Source organism: Mugil cephalus, chromosome 13 (assembly GCF_022458985.1).
Source record: "Mugil cephalus isolate CIBA_MC_2020 chromosome 13, CIBA_Mcephalus_1.1, whole genome shotgun sequence".
Lineage (NCBI taxonomy): Eukaryota > Metazoa > Chordata > Actinopteri > Mugiliformes > Mugilidae > Mugil > Mugil cephalus.
In genome coordinates this window covers 5,899,594-5,922,854 of record NC_061782.1, presented here as the reverse complement: position 1 = coordinate 5,922,854, position 23,261 = coordinate 5,899,594, and the positions used below count along the sequence as shown (strand labels likewise).

General features: G+C 41.5%; 1 protein-coding gene across 7 annotated transcripts in view; it reads right to left on the bottom strand.

Annotated features, from left to right (window-relative positions):
* Positions 1-23,261, bottom strand: part of LOC125019070 (adhesion G protein-coupled receptor A3) — a 160,661-nt gene that overhangs the window by 6,738 nt on the left and 130,662 nt on the right. For all 7 annotated transcript variants that reach the window (XR_007114010.1, XR_007114011.1, XR_007114014.1 and 4 more), the window contains exons 16-17: positions 18,431-18,554; positions 9,550-9,698 (exon numbers count right to left, since the gene is read on the bottom strand). Coding sequence is in view for 1 of the 7 variants with exons in the window: in XM_047603575.1 (XP_047459531.1) it covers positions 9,550-9,698; positions 18,431-18,554 (273 nt within the window). In the remaining 6 variants the exon portion in view is untranslated. The remainder of the gene's footprint in view (positions 1-9,549; positions 9,699-18,430; positions 18,555-23,261) is intronic.

The following is a 23,261-nucleotide window of genomic DNA, read 5'->3' as shown; positions in this document are numbered from 1 at the left end:
GAAGGCATGGAAAGAGAAACCTGGATTTGAGCAGGTTTAGTGAATTTTTAATTGGCGTGCGTGAGGTTGGTTGGATTATTATGTTATTATTTCTTTCTTTTTCTTTTTTTTTTTGTCCCATACAGGCTGCGGGTCTGAATGGCTATGATCCCAGGTTTAAAAATCCAAACATGTTGAAGAGGTGAATTGAAACAACACAAGAGGCGGCTTCAGTGGCTGATTCAAGTGTCTGTGAGACAGTTCAGTGCAATATAGGAATGATCGTTTGAGTAAAGGATCCATTCGCTCGAAAGCTGAGAAAATGTCGAAAAACTGAGCAGCTGCTCATGATATTTAAAGACAGAATTTATAAGCTGTGGAAAAATATAGATGCGCCGCTGCGACTGACAGAAAGCAAACACCCAGGATTCATAAGCCTACTTTATCTTGAAGAAGAATCTTTTTTATGAGGTTTATGAACAATGTGCACATTCGTTAAACAGTGTCAAAGACATGAACAGACGTGTGCATCAGATTTAGCAAAAAGCTCATTTCCATCTATGGTCCAAAAATAAAAATGGAAAACAACATCCAACACAGACCCACAGGACTCACAGAGATGCCAACGACACCACGCTACAAACATTGCACAAAACACACCAACGCTATACACAAAATACAATCTAAAGTGTGCTCCTAATGGAATGTGTGAAGTTAAAAAAGTGTTTAGTAATTTCAGATTCAGATTCTATATCATCAGCGGTAACTGAGATATTACAAGGTATGTTTTAAATTTACTTGGTTTTATAGTGCCAGGTACTTTTCTCTGCGTCATTTTGTAATGCACTGTCCTATGCCATCACATTGAAATAGGGTGAAATCAGCCACAACATTAAAACCACTGACCATCTTGTGACAATTCAATGACCTTGTGCATGGAAAAGTGTGGTGCTGATACCATAAATCAAATTACTGTTAGAAATACTCATGTCAAAGACACCTTATTTGAGGAATATAAGTTGGAAGATTAAATGATAAAAATTTAAAATTACAAAGAAAAATAATAATAATTTTAATGCACTTATGCATCTAAGGGTTAACACGGTGGTTATAATGTTATGCCTGATCGGTGTAGACAGATATGAGGAAACTAAATGAGGAACATGTATTTTGTTAGTTGACCGTGATATTGAGTAAATGAACTGTTGCTACTTGACAGTTTAAAACTGGAAGGTTCGATGCCGTTAATGTGATGAATTCTGTCTAGTTAATCTTGTTTGATTCAATGCTTTTGGCTCCTCGATCAAGGTGGCACACAGTGGAAACCAACAGTTCAGTGGAAATACGGATTTAAAGCGTGCAGGCAGGTTTGGGAACAATGTCACTTGCCTCACAGGAAGTATATTATGAGCTTTAGGAATTCATTGCAGAAATGAAGCTAATCCCCAGCGGCTCTCCGCAATGTCCTTGTCCTATCCCTGCACCGTCATCCGCTCTCCTATATAACACTACGCTATTTCCTCCCCCTTCCTGTTCAATCTCAGCCTCTGTCACTGCTCTCACCTTTCCACCACTCCATCTTCCTCCATCCTTCATCCTCACTTTCCTCCCTTCCATCTTCTCTCGCCGTGTCTCTCCCTCCCAATCTATCCTCCAGCAGCCGTCCCAAAAATTCAATTACAATCAAGATGTTTGTCTGAGCTGGTTGGTGAGGGGTGGCGGGGTGGCAGAGGGGGGAGGCGGAGACGCGTTGTGGGGTGGGGTGGGGTGGCGGCAGAGGCGGGGGGGCGTTGTGGCATTACCGGCCTGTCACTGTCTCTGAGTGGAATGATTCCCCCGGGGGACCCTTCTCCAACAGAAAGTCATTTACACACCCGTCAGCAAGATAAGCATAAACGAGAGCAACTAGTGGTTGTTAAAGCACTCTGCATCATTGTCCTTTGTATCCTCTAGGAATGCTCGTTGTGCGTCCTAGAGACCTGTTCAAGAAAAACACACGTAGCGTACCTGCAGACACGGTATCTAGCATGTATAATGAGATAGATACAGCTATATGCTAATCCTCTGCTAAACAGCGTAAGGGGGGGCCGTGGTGTCGTTGTTAGAGAACCGGGTGGCTCCTGTGTGCGTGGCTGAGGAGACTTGATCAAATACCTGACCGCCCAAACCGTGCCACCCGAGTTTCAGTCCACTGCACCGAGTGTACACACTATGTGTCAATGGATGGGTCAAATATAGAGGAAGGAATTCTTATTCCAATCAGCTATGGTCTTCTTGATTTTCCTTTTAAAGCAGAAAAGTGCTCCGTCACTATAATAATGCAGCCATGTTTGCATGAACAGAAACGTTTTCCATTGGCTATTCTATTACAGAAGGAGTCTAACTAACAAAATGGCTTTGTATGCAAATTTCTTTTTGAGCGAGATCAGGAAGAGCAATTGTCTGATATAAATAGAGCCTGAAGTGACATTCAGCCAGCAGCTTGACAGTGACTCTCCTTTTATTCTTGTTCGTCTTTATCCGCCGTCCTCTGTTTTTGTGACTGTGCACTGTCTTGTCTCTGGACCCGGTCCAGCGTATACAAAGCACAGCTGGGGACAAATGGTGGTCATAACCAGATCCGGCACACGGCAAAGGCTTGTGGGTAAAACTCTAAGAACTCTAAACTCTAAAATCATAATCAAATTACTGTTTTTCACAAATGAATGACGCTCCAATGGTCCAGCATATACAAAGCACAGCTAGGGACAAATGGTGGTCATAACCAGATCCAGCACACAGCAAAGGCTTGTGAGTAAAGCTCTAAGATGCATCACTACTGTACATTCTAATCTTAAAATCATCATCAAATTATAGTTTTACCACTAAGAACACCTTAAAACCTACCTACCGTCATTATTCAGACAGATACTAGTATCTGGGAGATGTACATTGCAAATTCATTCACTCATTCAGTCTGTGTTACTACTTATCCTCCTGATAGGGGCTTGAACCTATCTCAGATGACATTGGGTGAGAGGTGGGATACACTCTGGACAGGTCCACAACCTATCACAGGGCTAGCAAAGAAACATTCACACTAAGATGCACACCTACACTGAATGAAGAATCATCTGTTATCCTCAGAAGCATGTCGTAGCTCAAAAACAGAAGAAGCACGCCTTTGGACTGAGGTAGGAAATCGCAACACCCAGAGGAAGGGAGAACAGAAGCCTCAAACCATAGACTGTACAAACGGGGACAATGTGTCCTCACTTCCTTGCATTGGCCAAACTGATGTTATTTCCCCAGGGATACGGGTGGCACCATCAGAGTCTGTGCAGTAGGGTTCGAGGGTGGAGCCACGCATTCGATGACCCACCCGCACTTCTGGCGTATGATTTTGTGTAATTGATGCTGAGCTCTGCTCCACCTCCACCAGTTACAAAGAACTGTTGGATTATACACTGCACCGTTGGCATGGCAACTTATGGACTTGTGGATCATGATGTCTCATTCTGTTTCTATAGTATAAAATAAAAAAAAGAGATATATTTTAGTGTTTTAGTTTGGCCCAAGTCCCATTCTCTAACATGAAGGAGGTAGAGCTTATGACATGTACTGCAGCCAGCCACCAGGGGGAGCTCTACTTGCTTTGGCTTCACCTTGTCCTGGCGTCCATCTTTACACTGTCTGTAGTTCAATCCCAGAATTGATTCTGATTTCATGGTGATTTTATGAACGCCTTCCTGAATATCCTTAAATGATAGAACATCCACCAAAAACTCCAGGCCAGTTACCAGCTGGAATGGCTTAGAATAAAGACTGAATATCCTACAAAGTGTCAAATTGACAGATTTATTTTTATTTATTTATTTACACCACACATGCTATTTCTTGGCCAGGCTCAGCCAGTTTACCCCTGCTTCAAATCTTTATTGATTCATGCTGCGCTAAGCTAACTGACTGCTGGCTGTAGCTTCATATTTAATGCACAGACATGAGAATGACATCATTTAACAGCGTACTACTATAATTATTTAAAGCTGTCATTTTCATGATGAGCTATCTTGTGAATATTTTTCATTAAGCCATTTCATTTTTTATATACGACATATGAATTCAGTGAAAGGACACACATGGTGCATTTGTCACTATTCATAGATAGAAACTATGCGTATGTAAATGAAGTGGTATATAGTTGTGTAAGATGTGGATTTGCCTGATAGCATTCATATCGCCATCTGGATAGAAGTGTATTTGGTGACATTTAGCAGATGTTGGCTGTTCTTTACTGGAAGGCAAAACGTTCCCCTCAAACTCAAAGGCTGCTTTTGGAGGAATGATCTGCAACGATCGCACCAGATGACTGTCAGGTAATGGCGTGAACAGCGGCGGTAAAGGTGTGTGGTCCAACACAGTGTAGCAGATTCCCGACAAAGGTCGGCGCAATGGTCGGCTGGATATGCCATCAGACGCTGTCAAGAGTGGAAGGACGAGGAGAGAGGTAGATGAGGAGGAATAGGTTGGTTGTTGGGAGGAGGGTGGGGGGAAATTGATTTGTCTCCAGCTGCTAAGTCTCATTTCATGAGCCTGTCTGACGGGGAGCATTACAGTCAATCACTGTGGATCAACTCGACTGCCGCGCCACGGGATCCCTCCGTCTGCCCCCAGACAAATTATCTCATTCACAAGCAGTGCATGATGGGAGAGCCTCGAGAACATTCCATATTAACCCCCCCTCCCTCCATTCACGCAGGTGTCTGAGGATTTGCTTTGCAAGAAAAGTGCTGCTTATAGGTTGAGGGGATCTTTATCTGGTCCTTAGACTTTGAGTGACTCCTCAGGTTCTAGTTTTAATAACACCCGACATGTGATACTTCTGGTTTATAGATTTTTGCGGTTTCACGCTGTAGAGCCCATATGATTGCGACACGCCTCGCAACAATCCTCTAAACTAAGCAAATTGAAGTGACCATAAAAGCAAATATTCCAGCAGGGTTCATATCCAGTGCACCTGTTTAAATTAAATGTGGGGTTATATGCTATATTTTCTACAAAATCTTTCATGAAGTTCAAGAAAACTCAGGAAAATGAAACCACTTTAAGAAAGCGACACTTTAAACGGCGTACCCTCAGTTTGCCCTGTGTATCGCCGCACTCAGACCTTCCTCTAAAAGGATTTCTGTGGCTCTGCAGCACAGATGCCGTGTGCAGAAGAGCTCACTCAGCACCTTCTCCACCACCAAGGAAGAGCACCGCATATGTCCAAAAGCTGATCCTCTTAAACACGCCAAATGTTGGTAGTAAGCAGAAAGGGAATGAGGTGAGGCAGGACAAAAAATAACACACACACAAAAAATAGAAGCAGAACTTCAATCTGATAAGTGTGTCTAAGCAAATGGAAATTAAATGGGTCAAAAGGGTAAATACATTGAGATTTGTGATAAAGCCCCTGGCTCCGCTGCCTCCTGGGTGATTGAGGTAATTAGTTACAGTATTGGGGTGATGCCATGGTAACAAGTTGTTAAAGTCATTGGCTTATTTGGCCTTCCTCCTCCTCCTCCTCCTCCTCATCCTCCTGACATTCACATACCCTTCATTCTACTTACTAAACCTTGCAGCACAGTCGGACGCCTCAAACAGAATAACTGAGCCCAAACATTTACTATACACCAAGTTCTGCTATTCCAGACACTTTCCTGAAGGAATTCAAGTATGTGAAAAACACAGAACATGAGGTTCAAAAACATGAGGTTCAAAAACGTGCAATTTTTGTGTTAGATAATTTTAGTTTTTTCTCAAAACTAGCTGTAACATGTGCAAACACACGATCCAACACAACACACCACTGACACTATAAGTAATTAACATTAGCCCTGTTCACATGAGATTAGTTTTACCTGGAGACCTCCAGCAATTTGTAATAATCATAATCCCGTGCGAATCTTCCATGTCTGAATTATGCTGCATCCTTTATAATTCTTAAGTATTTTTTACTTTGCAAATCACAAAGTTTGGATAGATATTAGGGTTCAAAGTTGAGACATAGCTGAAATATTCACCCGGGTGAAATCATTAAATCAATCAATAATGTGTTCATCAGCATAGGTGGGTCTGATTTTAATGGGGCCAGGTCGTTGGTAATTTCTTCCCAAGAAAAAAAAATACCAAAAATATATTTTTACTATCCAAGGTAATTAAAACCGTCTCTGACACTCTGTGAGACAGATGGAAAGTAGCAGAGCCACAACAACGGAATGTAAATTTGACTAGAACACAGAGTTTGTTTATCCTGTGTGAATGCGCCACATGAAACAGAGACGTAGGGAGGTAATATTTGAATCACAGGATGTCCTCAGGTAAAACCAATACCATGCAAATAGGGTTAATGACCATCATTCAAGTTGATGTCACTTAGACATGTACCACCTGCTTAGACCAGACCATGTAGCAATGATACTGGCAGCAGTCATCCCCAGCAGGATGCTATTAGGAACATCACAAGGTGTTGCCCTGGCCTCCAAATTCACCAAATCCCAAACTGATCAAGTATCTGTGGGATGATCCACAGGCACTTCCCCTCAACCCACAGGACCCAAAGGCCCCCACTATCAACATTGCAGATTATACCAGATTGATGTACAATTTCAAATGATCAAAATAGTTCAAAATGATTTATGATTTCAAATGATCAAAATAGTTCAAAATGATTTACTTTTAGCTAATTAATTTGTTCGAAAATTATGTGTAATCTAACTTTTTTAGATTAGCAAAGTTTAGCCATTACTCTATTGTTAACTATTGTTACTTATATGCTCTAGTGCCAACTTGTTTTCATCCAGTGTCGTTCTCTTACAGCTGATTCCAGTGCGCTATCATATACAGTCAGTTTCTTTAAAGGGTTATCACACAAGAAGCAGAGGATCCTGTAATCCTGTTACTATGTTTTCCCTCTGAACACCTATATGGATAAATTCTTTTAATCCCATCATCAGAAATTATGTTTTTTTCTTACAACTATTAATTTACACCTTGCTGGGAAATTACTTGGCGAGAGCTTACAGATAATGGTGATGGCGATACTTAGAGGAATGAAATTAAAACAGCTACTCATCGGTCCTCTGTAGATCCCAAGGGCCAGACACTGCTTCGCTTAATCTGCTGGAATCTCACAATCTCACGAAAAAAAAAAAAAAAAAAAAAGTTGTATGACCCGCTGAGCTCAGACAAGGCTTTAGTGATACAAAACTGCTGCAGAGAGACCCTTGACAGAAGCTTATCAGTGTCGGTTAGTGTTATTTTTTATAAGCAGTCATTTGCACTTTGAATATCTCAGCTAAATAAGCCTCAGTTCAGGAGTTGTATCTCAGGTCTCTGGCATTTATCAGTCAATTTTTTTTTGCAATAAGCGAATCATTAACCTAAGACCTGATCTTGAGCAAACATAGTAGAACTCCACAAGGGGAGCCAAATGACATAAACAGGGAGACCTGAGTGTTATGTCACTATAGACTGAACCAAGCTGGAGAGTTGTGAAAAAAAAAAATGCAAACTAGCTGTGGATGTCTCTGCAGATAAACGATGCAATAACTCATCTGTGTAAAGCCACTGCTGCTCTCTAAAGAAACCACGAGCCGGCAAACACCTGAGACGAAAAAGTATTATAAATCAAAAGAGACACAAACATGTCTATGCTTAAATGCATAGCTGAGTGCACCTGACTCTGCAAATGCACCGTCATCTCAGAGAGTGGATGGAAAAATGAAAACTGTTGGCTTTCTGAATATTAAAATATTTCAAATGCATTAATTACTATTAATAAGGGTGACACATGAAATAACCAGCATAAAAGCAAAACAAAGTATATACCTACATTTATTACCTCCAAACACTTTAAATCAGAATCATGGGTTTCAGATAAGGTACCACTGATTACCATCCCCCTAGGGAGATGATAATCAATGGCTCTGACACTGAGAGTCTGCTGTCCTCTTTGATACTGGTGTCATCATGACAGGCTCTAAAGAGATCTCTAAAGCCTTGAGAAAAAAAGCTTGTGGGTGCAGATGACTCTAAAAAGGTCTCTCCAAAATATTTGAAATACATCAGTCCACTGTAAAGAAATCACCCAAAAGCGACGGAGATTTCAAACAACTGCAAAACTGTTGAGGACAGACCGTCACAGAAAATTTAGCCCAAGACCTGACCGTCAGACACAAAAAAGAAGTCTTGATGATCCCCAGAATGTCAAAACAAGATCTCCAGGTAACTCTGCAACTGACAACTTGAACGCACTTTCTTTGAACTGTATGAAACGCATGGCAGGAAAAAGCAGGGCAACCAAATAATATAAAATCAAAGTTACAGTTTCACAGTTAACACATAGGCAAAAGACCATGTTTTCAAGGCAAGGACTGCTACAGTATGGAGTTCCTGTGCATCCTTAGGGAGTGTGCAGCCATTAATAACATAAACCATATCTGTTATCTTACTGTTTTTGGTGGAGCTGTAGGTTAAAACCATAGACTGTATATAAATATGGACAACACGTCCCCACTTCCTTGCATTAGCCAAACTGACAGTATTTGTCTGGGGATATGGGCGCTGCCATCTTGGAAGTTTGGAGCCAGAGCCACACTTAGTCCAGTCTCACTTGCGTTTTCGTTCACTCAATACTGCACTCTGCTCTACCTCCACCATTATTATTATTATTATTTTTTTTTTTTTACAACTCTCACAGTCCCACAGGACACTTTACTGAGCGGCTGCCATGGCAACTACATTCGCCATTTGGTCACATCCTGTTTCTTCAGCATTAAATGAGTGACTAAAACGAAACATATCCAAACAATTCACACTTGCCTCAATATTATATTAACTAGCTAAAACGACAGAAACCATCCTTGAAAAAAATGATTTGATGTGTATTTTGGTGTTTTTCCGCACATTCCATCCACTAACATGGAGGGGGTGGAGCTTATGACCTATAATACAGCCAGTCACCAGGGGGAGCTCTACTTGCTTTGGCTTCACTTTGGAGGAGCTGTTCTTTACACTGTCTGTGGTTGCAACCCAATAGGATGAACATGTCTGTCCAGTATTAAAAAATGTATTATATAAGATTATTATATATTTCCTTTAGGGAAATTTTATTCAGAAAAGTAAGCGGAGACATTGTCAGATAAAATGTACTGTACTATTGCTTATGAAATGTATGCTAGCAGCATTACATGTGAAACTTCACCTACACACCCAACCAGCTTAGACTCCAGCTTCCATTAAAATGCAACCGCTGAAAATGTGGTGAAGCATATGAAAAATCACACTCGTCCCTGGGGTCTGTTTCTCTGAATGAAGAACCCTTACTGTGATGGAGTACATGGATAATTAAATAAGTATATTCATGTTGTCGTATTGGTACTTTTACTAATTGGAATGCTTTCTTCACTCTCACTCATGACAAAAAAGGAAAGCTGGGCCAGAAACTACCTTTGAATGTATAAGTCTTTCATATCCTCACTGTTTACGTGCTTCTTATCTGGAAGCCGGTAGAGGATTTGAAAGGATTGCGAGGACGTTTGTACTTACCTCAACAGGGGCTGTTTCGGGGACGGCGGTGGTGGGTCGCCGTCTTGACTCTGCGGGGGCTTCTTTGTCACCTGTTTGTAAATGTTCCTGGCCGTCACACCGAGCCACAGCATGGTCGACAGAGACGAGTAGTGCAGCACGACCCCGACCTGAGATAGGGACGGAGGTAGAATCAGGCTATATTTATGACTCTCTTGAACTTCTGCTTACACTGTGCAGGTTGTGCCTTTGAAAGATGTCAGACTTGATTACATTCCTGTAACTCAAAGAAAATATGTTCAGGATGAGCTAGCAGCCCTCTCTAAAAAAATGTCACACCGAGTGTGTCTCAACAGACGCTTTCCTTCAAGACCTGCGTGTTTTGTGTTATCCTTGCCTTGAAGACAATGGCACAGGAACTAAAAGACGAGTTCAAAAAGTGCTACTGAATCATCAAGGTTGTTGAGGATAAGGGCATTATGGTGAGGTTATACTGGTGGAAACTGAGCAGCTCCTTATCAGTTGAGTTAGAGGACATGAGGCGTGCTCTGTGAATAACAAATCTGAATATGAATGATAGTCACGTTGACAATATCGGCGCGTGACTGTTTTCCCAAAATGAAACTGTACACATATCTCCGTTCCTCCCCGTTTTAATATTCATGAATTATGTTTGAATCATCTAACTTTGTTTAAAGGCTTTGCCAGCTCACAGAACGAGAGCACGGAGAGTTGCGGTATAAAAAAAAAAAGAAATTAGAGGGAAGAATGGATGGAGAAAATTAAAATGCACCAAGCTTTTTCTCCACCTAGTCGGCCCCGTTCATAATGTATGGCGACCTGAGACGCCCAATCAGATGGCTTCTCTCGGGTGCGATAGGCTTAGGGACCGGAGCTAGCGCGCCAGAGTCTGGACGCTAATTGGAAGTGTCCTTGAGCTGGTTATAGAGAGCAGAGAGCGGGTGGTAAGTCAATCACTGCTTCGGAGTCCACACACTTCAGAGCTTCATTAGTGCCAAGAGCAGACAGAAAGGAAATGTGTTTTAAATATGGTTATCAGGGGGGAGGGAGGGATCTCATATTAACAGTATGGTGAGGATGGCAGGAAGCACATTTAGCATGACTGTCTGATTAATATCCTCAGGACATTGTTTTACAGTAAATGACTGATCAAACAAACAACTTAGCGTGAATACATAACCTATATCAGTCTTTAGTAAGAAAGCAACGTAGCCAGGTTTAAAACAGATGAAGTCATCAAGTATATACTGTAATCATAAGCAGTGCCAATAAGTAATTCAACAATTTAATTTAAATTATATAATACTGATCAGGTATAATATTACAACCTATTGTATAGGTCTGCCTTGTGCCTCATAACAGTCGGGGCCTTTTTATTTATTTCCCCTGACAGTGGTTTTAATGTTGTGGCTGATCGGTGTACACTGTAGATTAGTAGTCAGGCTTGACTCTTATGCACGTATGGTATCAAGTTTGATGTGGTTAGAGGTTCAGATTCGCAGTGCTTTCAGGTACATGTCTTTTCATGATAATTTGTGTAAAACTGGATCAGATGTGACAAGACAAATGCGAAGACAAGACAGACATGTTATCTTTGACACCAAATCTAATCAGTATTCAGCAGGAACAGGAATTTTATGTCAAATGTCACATTAAAAGAAGAATTGACACATCTACTCGCACTACATCACTTAAAAACATAAAAGATATACTTTTAATATTCTGGTAATTATTTTCTTTTATTATTATCTAATCATCTAAGTCTAATTTTCATTGGGGCTGAGAGGATTGGATCTTTACGTCCCCATTTTTTAAAAAAATAAAATAAATAAATTCTGACCTCTAAATTTTGTCCTGCGGTGATCTGAGTTGATAAAAATGGTAATTCTCTCATCAGGTCACTTCCAATTATTGTTTTATGGTGTAGGTGTTGCCTGTCAGGCTATTCAGAGGTTACCCTGCTGTATTACTGGAGTTTGTTGTATTACTGTCATATGCAGTATGAAAGAGAGTACTCAAGGCTGGAAAACATTCACTCCCCCCTTTCTCTGTAAGTGGACATGAATGTATTACTGTATTAAAATGTATGACACCAGGATTAAACACGGGTTAAGATAAAAATATAACCCAGCCTATCTGTCAAACAAATCTGGTCTTTGACCTTTTAGCACGATTAGTGCATTAACAATAGTTGCACCTAACATAGCATTTCCGATGCTTTGTGCTATGTTTAGCCTGGTGTGGCCACTGTCAATTCTTATCAGAATATTTCCAACACTGGAAAAAATAATGCTTCTGCACACAATTGGTGAGTCCTAGGACCAATTGAGTCTTTTTTGTTGTGAACAAATTCACCTCCACAGCGGTCAGTGGTTAATGCAATTCACTTCTCCTGTCAGTGGTTTTAATGTTGTGGCTGATCGCTGTATGTTAATGTATGCTGATATGAGTCATAGCCGACTACAAATCTGTAGCTGAAGTGTTGCATTTGTCACAGCACCTTTTAGTTTGAGTGCACTGTAGCATTCCCTGTCAGGAAGAATACTGTCTGCGGAACTGTTTTAAAAAATTTAGCATATGCTAACTGTGCTGCGTTCAAAAGTCCTCGAAGCCGTCTTCCAAGTTACATTCAATACACAGGCTACCGACTGTTTTTGATGCATAGGTAATCAGTCTTCTGGAAGCCTTCCATGTGGGGAAATGAACTCAAATTGGACCCAACGGAAGAACAAGGCAAATCACCGCAGATACTGTAACATCTTTTTTTCTTTCGCCATCGTTTGCCGTCACAACTAATTTCACAGCGATGCACTAATGAGGAAATCCTCTGTAAAGCATCTTAAAGCTGACAGCTGGATGTAACCTCAGATCTAGGTCACATCCTTCGCCAAGTTCTTTGCTAAATTAATGGGTTAGTTAACGGCGGTCACACTCGCTGAACAATCACCTGAGAAGCGCCATCCACATTTTGATCATCTGAGGTAAAACGAGGCGAGGCGAGGGGAAAACAAGGACGCGCTATATGCTGCTCGGCTTCTTTATACGGGGAAAAAACCGAGGATGCGGTGTGACAGCTGGGGTGTTGCTCGAATCAATGAGAAGGCAAGGCTTGTTTGAAGAAAAGATAGAAACAGAGATTAGAGATGACTTTGACGCCGCCAAGGCATCAGGCGCTGCGTAGCGACAGTTCCACAGAGGGCGGGGAGGCGGTGCAGCACTGAGGAGTGGGATCCAGATAGAGAACGGGGAGATGAGTAGTACTGGATGCAGGTGGAGATGGTAAAGGTGGAGGAGGAGGAGGAGGAGGAGGAGGAGGGAGCGCATGCTTAAAATGCTGTGAGAGCTGCCAGAGCTCCTTGAAGTCATTTCTTTTGGTGGGAGATCGTATACTTATTTGTCCTTACAGGAGGGGTGGAGGGAGGTGCATGTGGGTGCAAAGAAGGATGGCGGGGTGACGGAGGGGACTCCAGAGAATTCGTGTGTCGTGCGTGAACCTGACTGATCGTATGCAGGATCACACATCTCCTCAAGCAGTCCTGTAATTATCACACACGGTATCTTGTGAGGCCTGTCTCAGTCCCAGTGGAGCAGCAGACAATGTGGGAGGGTTCGTTTGTTAGCGGTGATTGGATAAAGGAGGAGTATTATATTAAAATATTAAAAAATCTATATTAAGGTACACTTATTTATTAAAGTATATCACAGGTCTTCAACAGGAGGTACTGCAGAGGAGGTCATAAAAACGTTCGTTGATAGATATTTTATATATATATATATATTTTTTTTTTATTATTATTTAGTGTTTAAATACACATGAACATGAATCCAACATATTTTAGTAAAGGGAGTTAATGGAGACAGGGATTATTATACAGGGAGCATTATTTGAGTAGCTTAATATTGAATGCAGAATGATAATAATGACGTTTATTCATAATTTTCACTAGGCCGAGTTTAATATAGAACATATATAGTAGGTAGGGGGTCCCTACTTAACCTCTCTATCAGTTTTTGGGTCCTTGGACTGAAAAACGTTGACGACCTCTGAAATATATAAATGAATGTTTAATAAGTTCAGGGTCAGCAACACTGTTAGCACTGACGCTGATGGACAGGAAGTGTGCTATATGAGTAGATTTACATGAAATGTTTGTAAGTTGTCTCAGAATTTTTGTTTAGATAGATACTTTGTTATGGAAAAATACAGAGATAAAATGATGGCTGTATGAAGAGGAAAAATTTTCCAATAACGATGCATGAGGGTTAATAAATGAATATTCATCATAAATGCTTCATAGAAGATAAAAGGGGAAAATCCGAGCTGATGGAATTTGATTAAAACTGCAGCCGATGGTATAGTATCATCATAAGCCCGGTGACATTTAAAACTCTAGGTACCTGAATGCTTATTATAAGGTGACACTCTCATGCTGCACTCCCACCGACTTCCACGCTCACCTATCCAACGGCCTTACTCCTCAATGAAATACAACAGGTCTCTTATTTTATATTAAGTAATCACGATGATATCAAAGAGTCCTCAGAAAATAGGACATGCAGTCAAACTGGATGTTTACAACTCAAAAAAAAAAAAGATGTTTCTTAAATTTGCAAGTCAATTGTTCAGTTCCGTATTCCCTTTCAAAAGGCTATGCCATGTCAACATATTTCTATATGCATCTGGCCTTCAGCTCAAAGTACATTACAATAAAACACGTTTTTGTCAAACACACAGAAAAAAGTATTACAACGAGGTAGCACCATGAACCGTGATGTCTGCCTTTGACTTCACAGATACCCTTTATTCCCGCCGCTTGCTCTACTTTAAAAATAGCTTGATGCAGTTCATTACTGCGCTTTGTGCTTCATTACGGCAGATAAATATCAAACTCATCATTGTGTACCATTTGAAAGGGCAGGCTCGTCCTCACTGGCACCAGGAGTAGAGCCCGGCTCCGTCCTTTTGTGTTCATGAAGGGCTCCTCTGAACATTTCCCCAGAATATATATCAAATCTTGTCTCAAATTCAAAAAAAACACTTTGCACCAGAGCAGATCTGTTTAACTGCTGTTACTCCCTCAGGTAAAATGTGAACTTGAAAAACTACAATGTATTACCTTTTATACTTTTGACTCTTGTTATGCCTCGGTATCAGTTAGATCACCTAATTAAATAAAGGTTATTTGAAAAACAGTCTCTTTTCTTCGAGACTCGATATGGATTTGGGGCAGTTAGCTCAGCGTGAGCAACATTTAAACTCTCTCTCGGCTGTTGGCAATAGATAGATGCTTGATGTAAGTCGGAAAAGGTTTGCTTATACTTCCAACAAAAGGTTTAATCCAGTCACTTTTCCCTCGTCATCTCCCTAATGTGGGGAACTGTTTATTACCGTATATATAATGTAAAGTTGTCACTGTGAAGTTAAACAGGAGGGAGCAGGAGAGTGGAGGGAGGCTGCATTTCACAGCAGTCATTTTCTGTCAGCTACAGCTGTTGGGAAGACTTGACGGCTGAGTTTTTTTTTTTTTTCTTCCCCAGGACTCCTTCACCGAGCCTCCTGCTAGAGAGCTAGTGAAAAGCAAGGGTCGCATCTCGGCGCGCAGAGGTGGAGTCATTACACCGTGGAATGAGGGGGCCACCTAAAGTGCTTGTGACAGCAGAAGAGGCAGCTGAGTCTCAAACGCACTGCAGCTCACTAAAAAAAAAAAAAAAATAAAAGGGAGCGAGCGAGGTCCACCGATACGAACACGGAGTGACTGAGGGAAATAGAGTGTGAGTGAAAAGTTGAAAAGAGGTGTACATCAATCTCTTTGCAGCTACATACAGTAAATGCCCCCCTCCCGCTGAGGTGAGCTGACAGTGTGAGATGCTCTGCCTCAGCTGATGTTTCATGCTTACCACCCGAACGGGTGCGGCTATCAGTCAAAAAGAAAGGAAATCCACCAGGACCGCGTAGCCTTCTAATCATGTAAGGAAGTTAAAGAAGACTGAGACACAGATAAAATACACTGCATGGCCCTCCCCAAAAAAAAAGTCACTACCTGGTTTTAACTAAGAAAATAGGTACGAGCCTCCTATTGGAAAACTACATGGTTGATTATCTTTCAGCTGGTAACAAGTTATTTGAACCCCAACTGACGCAATGAGTAGCTTCTCATTTCTGTGGAAAGACACATCCCGTGGCCGTGGAAAAGATAGTTAGTCTGTTTGAAAAGGGTCAAATCATTGGCATGCATCAAGGAGAGAAAACCTCCAAGGAGACTGAAGCAGAAACTACTAAAACTGGGTTAAGAACTGTCCAACACATTACTAGAAGACGGAATGGTAGTGGGAAACCATCGCCTTCGAGGAAGGAATGTGTTTGAAAAAACATCTTAACTGATCGTCAATCACTTACTTTTGGTGAAATCAAATCAAAGAAAAACAACAGTAGAACTCAGGGCTAATAGTTTGTGTTGTTTAATGTTTAATAGTAAGAAGTAAGAGCATTTCCAAACATAAAATATAAAGGGATTGGGACTGAACAGCTGTGTAGCCTTAAGAAAAACACTAATCAGTGAGGCTAACCAGGAAAAAAGGCTTCAATTTGCTTGGGAGCATAAAGACTGGACTCTGGAAGATTGGGCAATGGAAGAAGGTCATGTGGTCTAATGAGTCCAGACTGACCTGTTCCAGAGTGATGGGGCATCAGGGCAAGAAGAGAGGCAGATGAAGTGATTCTCCCATCATGCCTTGTGGTTACTGTACCAGCCTGTGGGGGCAGCGCTATGATCTGCGGTTGCTGCAGTTGCTCAGGTCTAGATTCATCATTATGAGCCCAAAGAATGAGGTCAGCTGACTACCTGAATATAGTGAAAGACCAGGTTATTCCACCAATGTTTTTTTTTTCTTCCCTGATGCCACCAACATATTCCAAGATGACAACACCAGGATCCACTGGGCTCAGATTGCGAAAAGGTGGTTCAGGAAGCATGAGACATAATTTTCACACATGGATTGGCCTCCACAGAGTCCAGACCTGAACCCACTGAGAACCTTTGGTACGTTCTGGAGAAGGCATTGCAGAAGCTTCTTAATGACGAATGTGTGCTACAAACAAACCTAAAGGCGATCCAACCAAATATTAGAGTGTGTGACCTTTTTATTTAGTGGAAACGTCTTTTATGGCCCGGCGGTGTGTGTGCACCATCTATTACCTGTCACTTCAGAGAATGTATGTGTTTTTATCATCAACAGACTTAACCGTGCACTAGTTTCTTTGCAATCTTATATGCAATCTGTATTCATTATACGCTGTATTAAAATCTAATATCATTTATGGGATTCCTCTTTGTTCCAACTTCCATTCTTTCTGCATGAAAGCCTAAAAATAGTGAAGTGCTGCCGGGTACAAAAGCATTTCTCTGACCTGTTTCCAAATCTATCCTGACATCCCAAATCTCCACGCGCCTCCACGAGTCTTGCTCACTCATTCATGTCTGTAGGCTGCAGAGACAGAGGTATCGCCCACGTGACCACACACTGATTTCAAAGTCCAAAATCAACAAGGCTGCAAGGACGCCGCGCGCCGTCTGCACCACAAGACGGGTCCTCGCTCGCTCCACTGCAATCCATCATCGTAGCCGGTCGTCGATGCTTATCCGTTTACATTTTTGGAGGGGCCAAACGTGGAGCGTTTCTCATTACGTGAATGACTAATCACACGAGGGGAGGGCCGCTTTACAAGACACAGCCGTTTGAGCGTGGCTTCATGAGAGCAGGGAGATGATGCATGGCGGAAGTGAAAGTATCCAAAACCTTATAGAGTACGAGCGGAAAACAAGCAGCTATGTCGTGATTTACAAAATAGTGCTTTAAAATGACAAATGCAAGCGCGCTAAATGGCAGTGTCAGCATGGCAACACGCTCGCACTGTCAACGTGTTAGACTGTGTAAATAAGAGTATGTATTAGTTGTGATTGTAGGAACCATGAACATCTTTTTAGATTTTGACATGATTTTTTTTACATGTAGGATGGGACGTACAGTAATCCAGTTTTGTGGTGCTAAAATATTAATTAAATTATACATTTTAAATATGCAATTACTTTATCACTCTTGTAAATACCTATAATTTAAATATATAGATCCCTATTTTATTTTTTATTTTATTATTTTTTGTTATTTATTATGTATAATATGCCGGCAGAGTGCCTGCATCGATCCAAAAGACAAGTCATCAATCATCTAGGGATGATGAACATCCCTTAAATAACAGTTTTACTGGAAACATGTCTGAGTGCAACAAAACTACATGTGTTAGGAGCACAACATAACACAAGTGAACTCTTCACCACCTACAAACAAACAAAAATGTGGGTCCCACTTTGTTAATGTTGTGCATCCGTACAGGAGCACTCATGCGAAAGTAACCAAAAATTAACAAATGCTTTTCATGAAACAAGTGCATCTGCTGGAGCTCAAGTATCGCACCCATGTCACATTTAATGAGCTGAGATGCAAGACTGTTAAAATTGCACTGGAAACAAGTTTTTGAACAGAATTCTAGTCATTATAAAATCTTTTGTAGGCAGCCACTTACTAAAAAGTCCTCAAAATTTGGGCCGTAACGCCCCCACCACTAACCTTGGGCGACACACGAAGACAAATAGACAACAGAGAGATGAAACGCCTGAATCACCAGCGCTCATTGTGCCACCGCTTTTCTAAAAGAGCGGCCGGGCCATACATGCAGGCAAACCGTGAAATTTCCCACAAAGCTGGGTTACCGTACGTCCACATGCGCACTCAGTAGCCTGGTTGCTGACACCTGAATAGACATTCACAAACAATTTTATGAAAAGCTCCGAGAGCGTGACGAATGAAAAGGGAATGCACTTACTGCTTGACAGATGATGGGGTATTTGATTCGATTGATGCCGCCGGCAAACACGGCGAAGGTCAGCGCTGTGTGGAAACAGAAGTTGAGAAGCATATGCCATCCCTTCCGACTGATGCGGATCGCGCTGCCGGGAAAAAGAAGAAGAAGAAGAAGGACGGGAAATTTAGCAGGTATATTCCATGGCTAGAAATAAAGTGTCACTCAGTTTCAGTTTTCAAGGTGTGTTACCAATCAGCCACTTGAAGATGATTTAAGCCAGTCTTTTACAAGGTCTGCATAAATCGCCTCTTTTCCTTTACCCCACTACTGCCATAAAGATTAACAACCACGAGCGAGCCTGATAATGCTGCTCCTAGTGCAAACAAGCTTTATATACTCCCCTGCCAATATATGGTGAATAACAGAATATTTCGTGAAGTCAAGGTGAACCCGTAAGCACAGCCAGAGGAAACTATTCTCTAAAGACTGTTTGCAGAAACCCATGTTTTGATTATTTCCAAAGAAAATATTACAACATTGTGTTTTCACATTGCGTCGAGAGAAAAATGATGTCTGACTCGGAACAGTTTCGCATTCAGACGTGGGGACATGGGCCTAACTGCCTGCACACTTAGGGAGTAACTGTATTACAATTATGGAAATGTTGAACACTGGCGACATTGCAGAGCATCATAACAGTAAAAATGCAAAAGCACACATAAAATTTGATTTATGCCCAAGAAGCTGTGGCCCCGGTGCATGCTGGGAGATTTCTCTACATACACACACATCTTGGGACATCTTTGGTAACATGCCGTTTCCACTCCGTGTTCAGTTTATTTCAATGAAATTAAGCATAATGTTTGGAGAAAGCCATTAATGAATTAAATTATTGCACAGTATCTCAGTTTTAACCTTTTAGTATCTGATTTCTGTGGATGCATCATAAGACGCAAAAAACTTCAACCAAATGTTTCTGTATTTCTCATATGACTCATTGTTACAGGTAGCAAGAAGTGCACAGAAACATAGTTTTTCTTTTGAATTTGTTTCTGGGTGGGCAGACTTTTTGGACAAAAGACTTTCCTTTGTTGAAAGAAAATATCATCTTTAAAAAAAAAAAAAAAAAGATCAAACAGCTACGCCATTCAGTGACGAAGATGGACCACTTTCATGTTCCCAAAGGAAGAATAGTGTTTACGAGAAAGCCGTGTGAAATCTTCCAACGATTAAGAGAAAAATATCCAAAAACATATCAATTTTAAGACATGCACATTTCAAAGGGAACAATAAATGGTGAAAGACACAACACTGAAACATAAAAAGATTAATTTAAGCCCTTGCTTCAAACTGCATAATGCTTATTTTACAACGGTGGACCTCAGGCAAAAAGGCTATTCATAGTTTTTTTTTTTTTCTATAAGAACTCAGCCATTCGACGCGCAAACCGTCCCACACAGCTTTTCACCCACCTTTGCAGCACACCACATGTCGTGGTACGTGCATGCACATGGGAATGACTCTGCTGGATTGATGATGAAATAAAAAAGAGGTTGCTTCCAGTCGGCTGAGCCCGTTGAAGATTTCACAATGTAAATCTATGCACTAATATTCTCTTTGTGAAATATGGCAACAGCCGGGGTCTGCGCAGCCTTGAGCGGGGCACTTAACCCACATTATTGCTTTCCATCCAGCTGTTGAAAAAAATAGACTAAATAGGTCAGACAATGGCAACATATTTGCCGGGCTGTGTGAATTACCAGACCATCTATTCGTTTAATTACTTTCCTGTGTCAGCTCCCTCCTTTTCATCCGTACAGTCGCTGTCACCATTAGAAATTATACAACCCTGGGCTGAAATTCTCCTCTCCCCAAAATGGAGAAGCCCCAGCTGCACGTGAGCCAACTGTAGATGAAGCAGCAGCTCAGCGGTGAACCATGAGGCTGCTCTGCGTAACAGGAACGAGGATTGAAGCTGCTACTGTAGATGCTTCTGCTGCGGCCCAGGTACTGAATCCCATCCAGCAAAGAGGCCGTAAATCAGGCCGGCTCCTGGACGCCCTGAAATGGGGGTTTTCATGGGCTCTGCACTGGGCTTTCATTGGGTCAAGTACATTAACCTGGCAACCCACCGCATCCCCCTCTCCCAGAGGGTAGGGGGAATAAAACTGTCCTCGCTCCGCATCTGCTCCCACACCACGCATACACAGCTCAGCCAAACATAGGTGACAATAAAGTTATGGGCAGAGTAATATGACACATTGTACAATGAGTTGTTTCAGCCAAGACGAACAGCCTAGTCAATACTAGCGGACTCGCCAAAACACGCTTCACAACTGTTTTCGGTGAGACTGAAGTGTATTCTATATGCCAATACATATAAAATACATACTATGTAATAATAATAATAATAAAAAATAATAAAACATCCTGTAACTAGCTCAGTTTTGTTCTCCACACAACATCTACATCGTTAGCCAATGCTAAACAGCCTAGCCAAGACTAGCGGACACGCTACAAACAGTCCTGTAAACCACAAGCTTCACAACTGTTTTCGGTGAAAATGAAGTGGTTGTATGCAATATATTAATAATACATCTAAACTACATACTGTATAATAATAATAATAAATAAAAAAACATCCTTGAACTAGCTCAGTTTTGTTCTCCACACATCATCTACCTTGTTAGCCGCCGCTAAATGTTCCATAATGTTTACTCGTATGCCACTAACATGCTCAGTTTGACTTCTAGTGCTGAGCTAGAACTGTGGAGAGGGTTCATCAGTGCTTTCTTTTCATGCAGCAAAAGAAAAAACGACAACTAGACACTCTCAAGACTTTTCACTGAAGATAGCAGGCATGATGGTGGACATTATTAACCACACAGCTGCTGTCGCTTGCTTTAACTGCAGGCTCATCATACTCAAGTCATTTTCATTGTCAGACAATCTATAGAAAGTGTAAAAGGTTTATCCTTCTGCAGGAGAAAGGCAGTGTAACCTACAAACATAGTCAATGCCAGTGACAGCTGTTTGTGTTTGTGCTCTTGCGAGTAAAAAAACACATTAGTGGGCGCTATCAAGCGGACCAATTTTTGGGGAGATGCACATCAGGGCATGCCGTTAGGGTCCATGTATGGTCTGGGATGATGCCCATAGATCTGATTCTGATTCTGATTTCCCCCTTAACAATTACGGTAATACTTTGACTAAACTAAAGATAAAATGTAATGGTGCCGTGGATGGGACTATGTCTGTGACCCAATCAGTTTGGTCAGTTAGCACAATGAAAAGTCACAGTGTCACAGCTACTAGCACTTCGTACAACTCTACTGCACAATGCCACCCAGTTTGATAAGAACTTATAAGTACATTTGGTTTTATTAACAGGAAATTACTCCAGCAACATTTGCATTTATCCATGTTTTCACTGAGTCATGACTGTGAACACTTTTGATGTAAATTGTGTGTCAATTGCGTTCAAAGGCTTGCGTGTTCAAAGATACGACACCTCAGAGTTTTTCATTTTGCTCATGCATCATACATTACTAAAGCACCCATAATCGCAGACTATGTCTTGGATTACCTTGCTGAAAGAGACAGAACCAATAAAACCAAACCAAACACATCGTATGCATATATTACGTGTTAGTGAGCTGAACTGAGAAATTGTAACATGCACATTACACACAGAGTCTATCTTGAGACACCCTCTCGTGCTTCCTGCCTATTTAACACAAAGTCCCAGCGCTTCACGGCTTGGATACTGTCAGTCAACGAGAGTGATACTACACAACTGAAGTGTTACTAAACAGAGATGGGTTTTAGTGCTGGGGAGTGCCTGGAGGGAGGTGCGGAGGAGGAGGAGGACGAGGACGAGGAGGAGGAGGATGAAGAGGTGTTGGAGTTTGTTAATGTGAGCACAGCTGAAAGAAAAAATACTGTGTCTGTGACAGACACCACAAAAGCTCCAGCTTCATATCTTAAATATGTGCTTGTTCTCACTCTAGGTTGGAGAGGAATGGATGTTTCCCTGCTCTTTAAAGCACTCTGTGATGAATGGGTGCTTTTCTGTCGATTCCGATCTGGTTCAAGGTATGTGTTAACTATTTAAACACTATACTCTAAACCTGAAAACTGGATGTACAACAGACTTGACATGGGAAGGAAAGGAGTGCTACGTTGTAGAGGTCCTACTGTTGTGCAACGTTTAATTGCACTTGTGCGTTCCCTACTGTGTCAAATCAAAATATCTGCCGTGCAAACGGTGTGACCACCTCCCTAATATTGTGTAGGTTTCCTTTGTGCCTCCAAGATAGTTGTGACTCATCAGAGAATAGACATGGGCCTTTGAAGGTGTGCTGTGGTGTTTGGCAACAGAATGTTGTTAGTGCTGGGCTTTGGGTCCTATTGGTTAAGGGGGAAAGTCCGACAGATACTTGGTCAGTTTGGGATCTAGTTAAATTGGAGGCCAGGTCAACACCTTGTGCTGTTCTTCTTATCTGTGCATGTCCAGGTCCAAAAGTTTTCCATTAGCTTCTCCTGTCAGCGATCATAATGTTGTGGCTGATCAGCGTATATGTTGCATCTTAATCCAAGTTTCTGATCCTATATCTCTGCTATATATCTAAGCGTATAGGCACCACGTGGCACACCAGTCGTGCATTTCTCCATGGCAATAAGCAGAGCTGAATACATAGCATAAAGCTCTTCCTGTATCCTGTGCATAACACATGCATGTGTATGTCCACTATGCACCAATAATATTCATATATAAATGATCATAACCAGATCATTTACATCGTAAGACTACACAAAAATGAACGACTGAAGCAGAGGCTGTGGTTAAAGA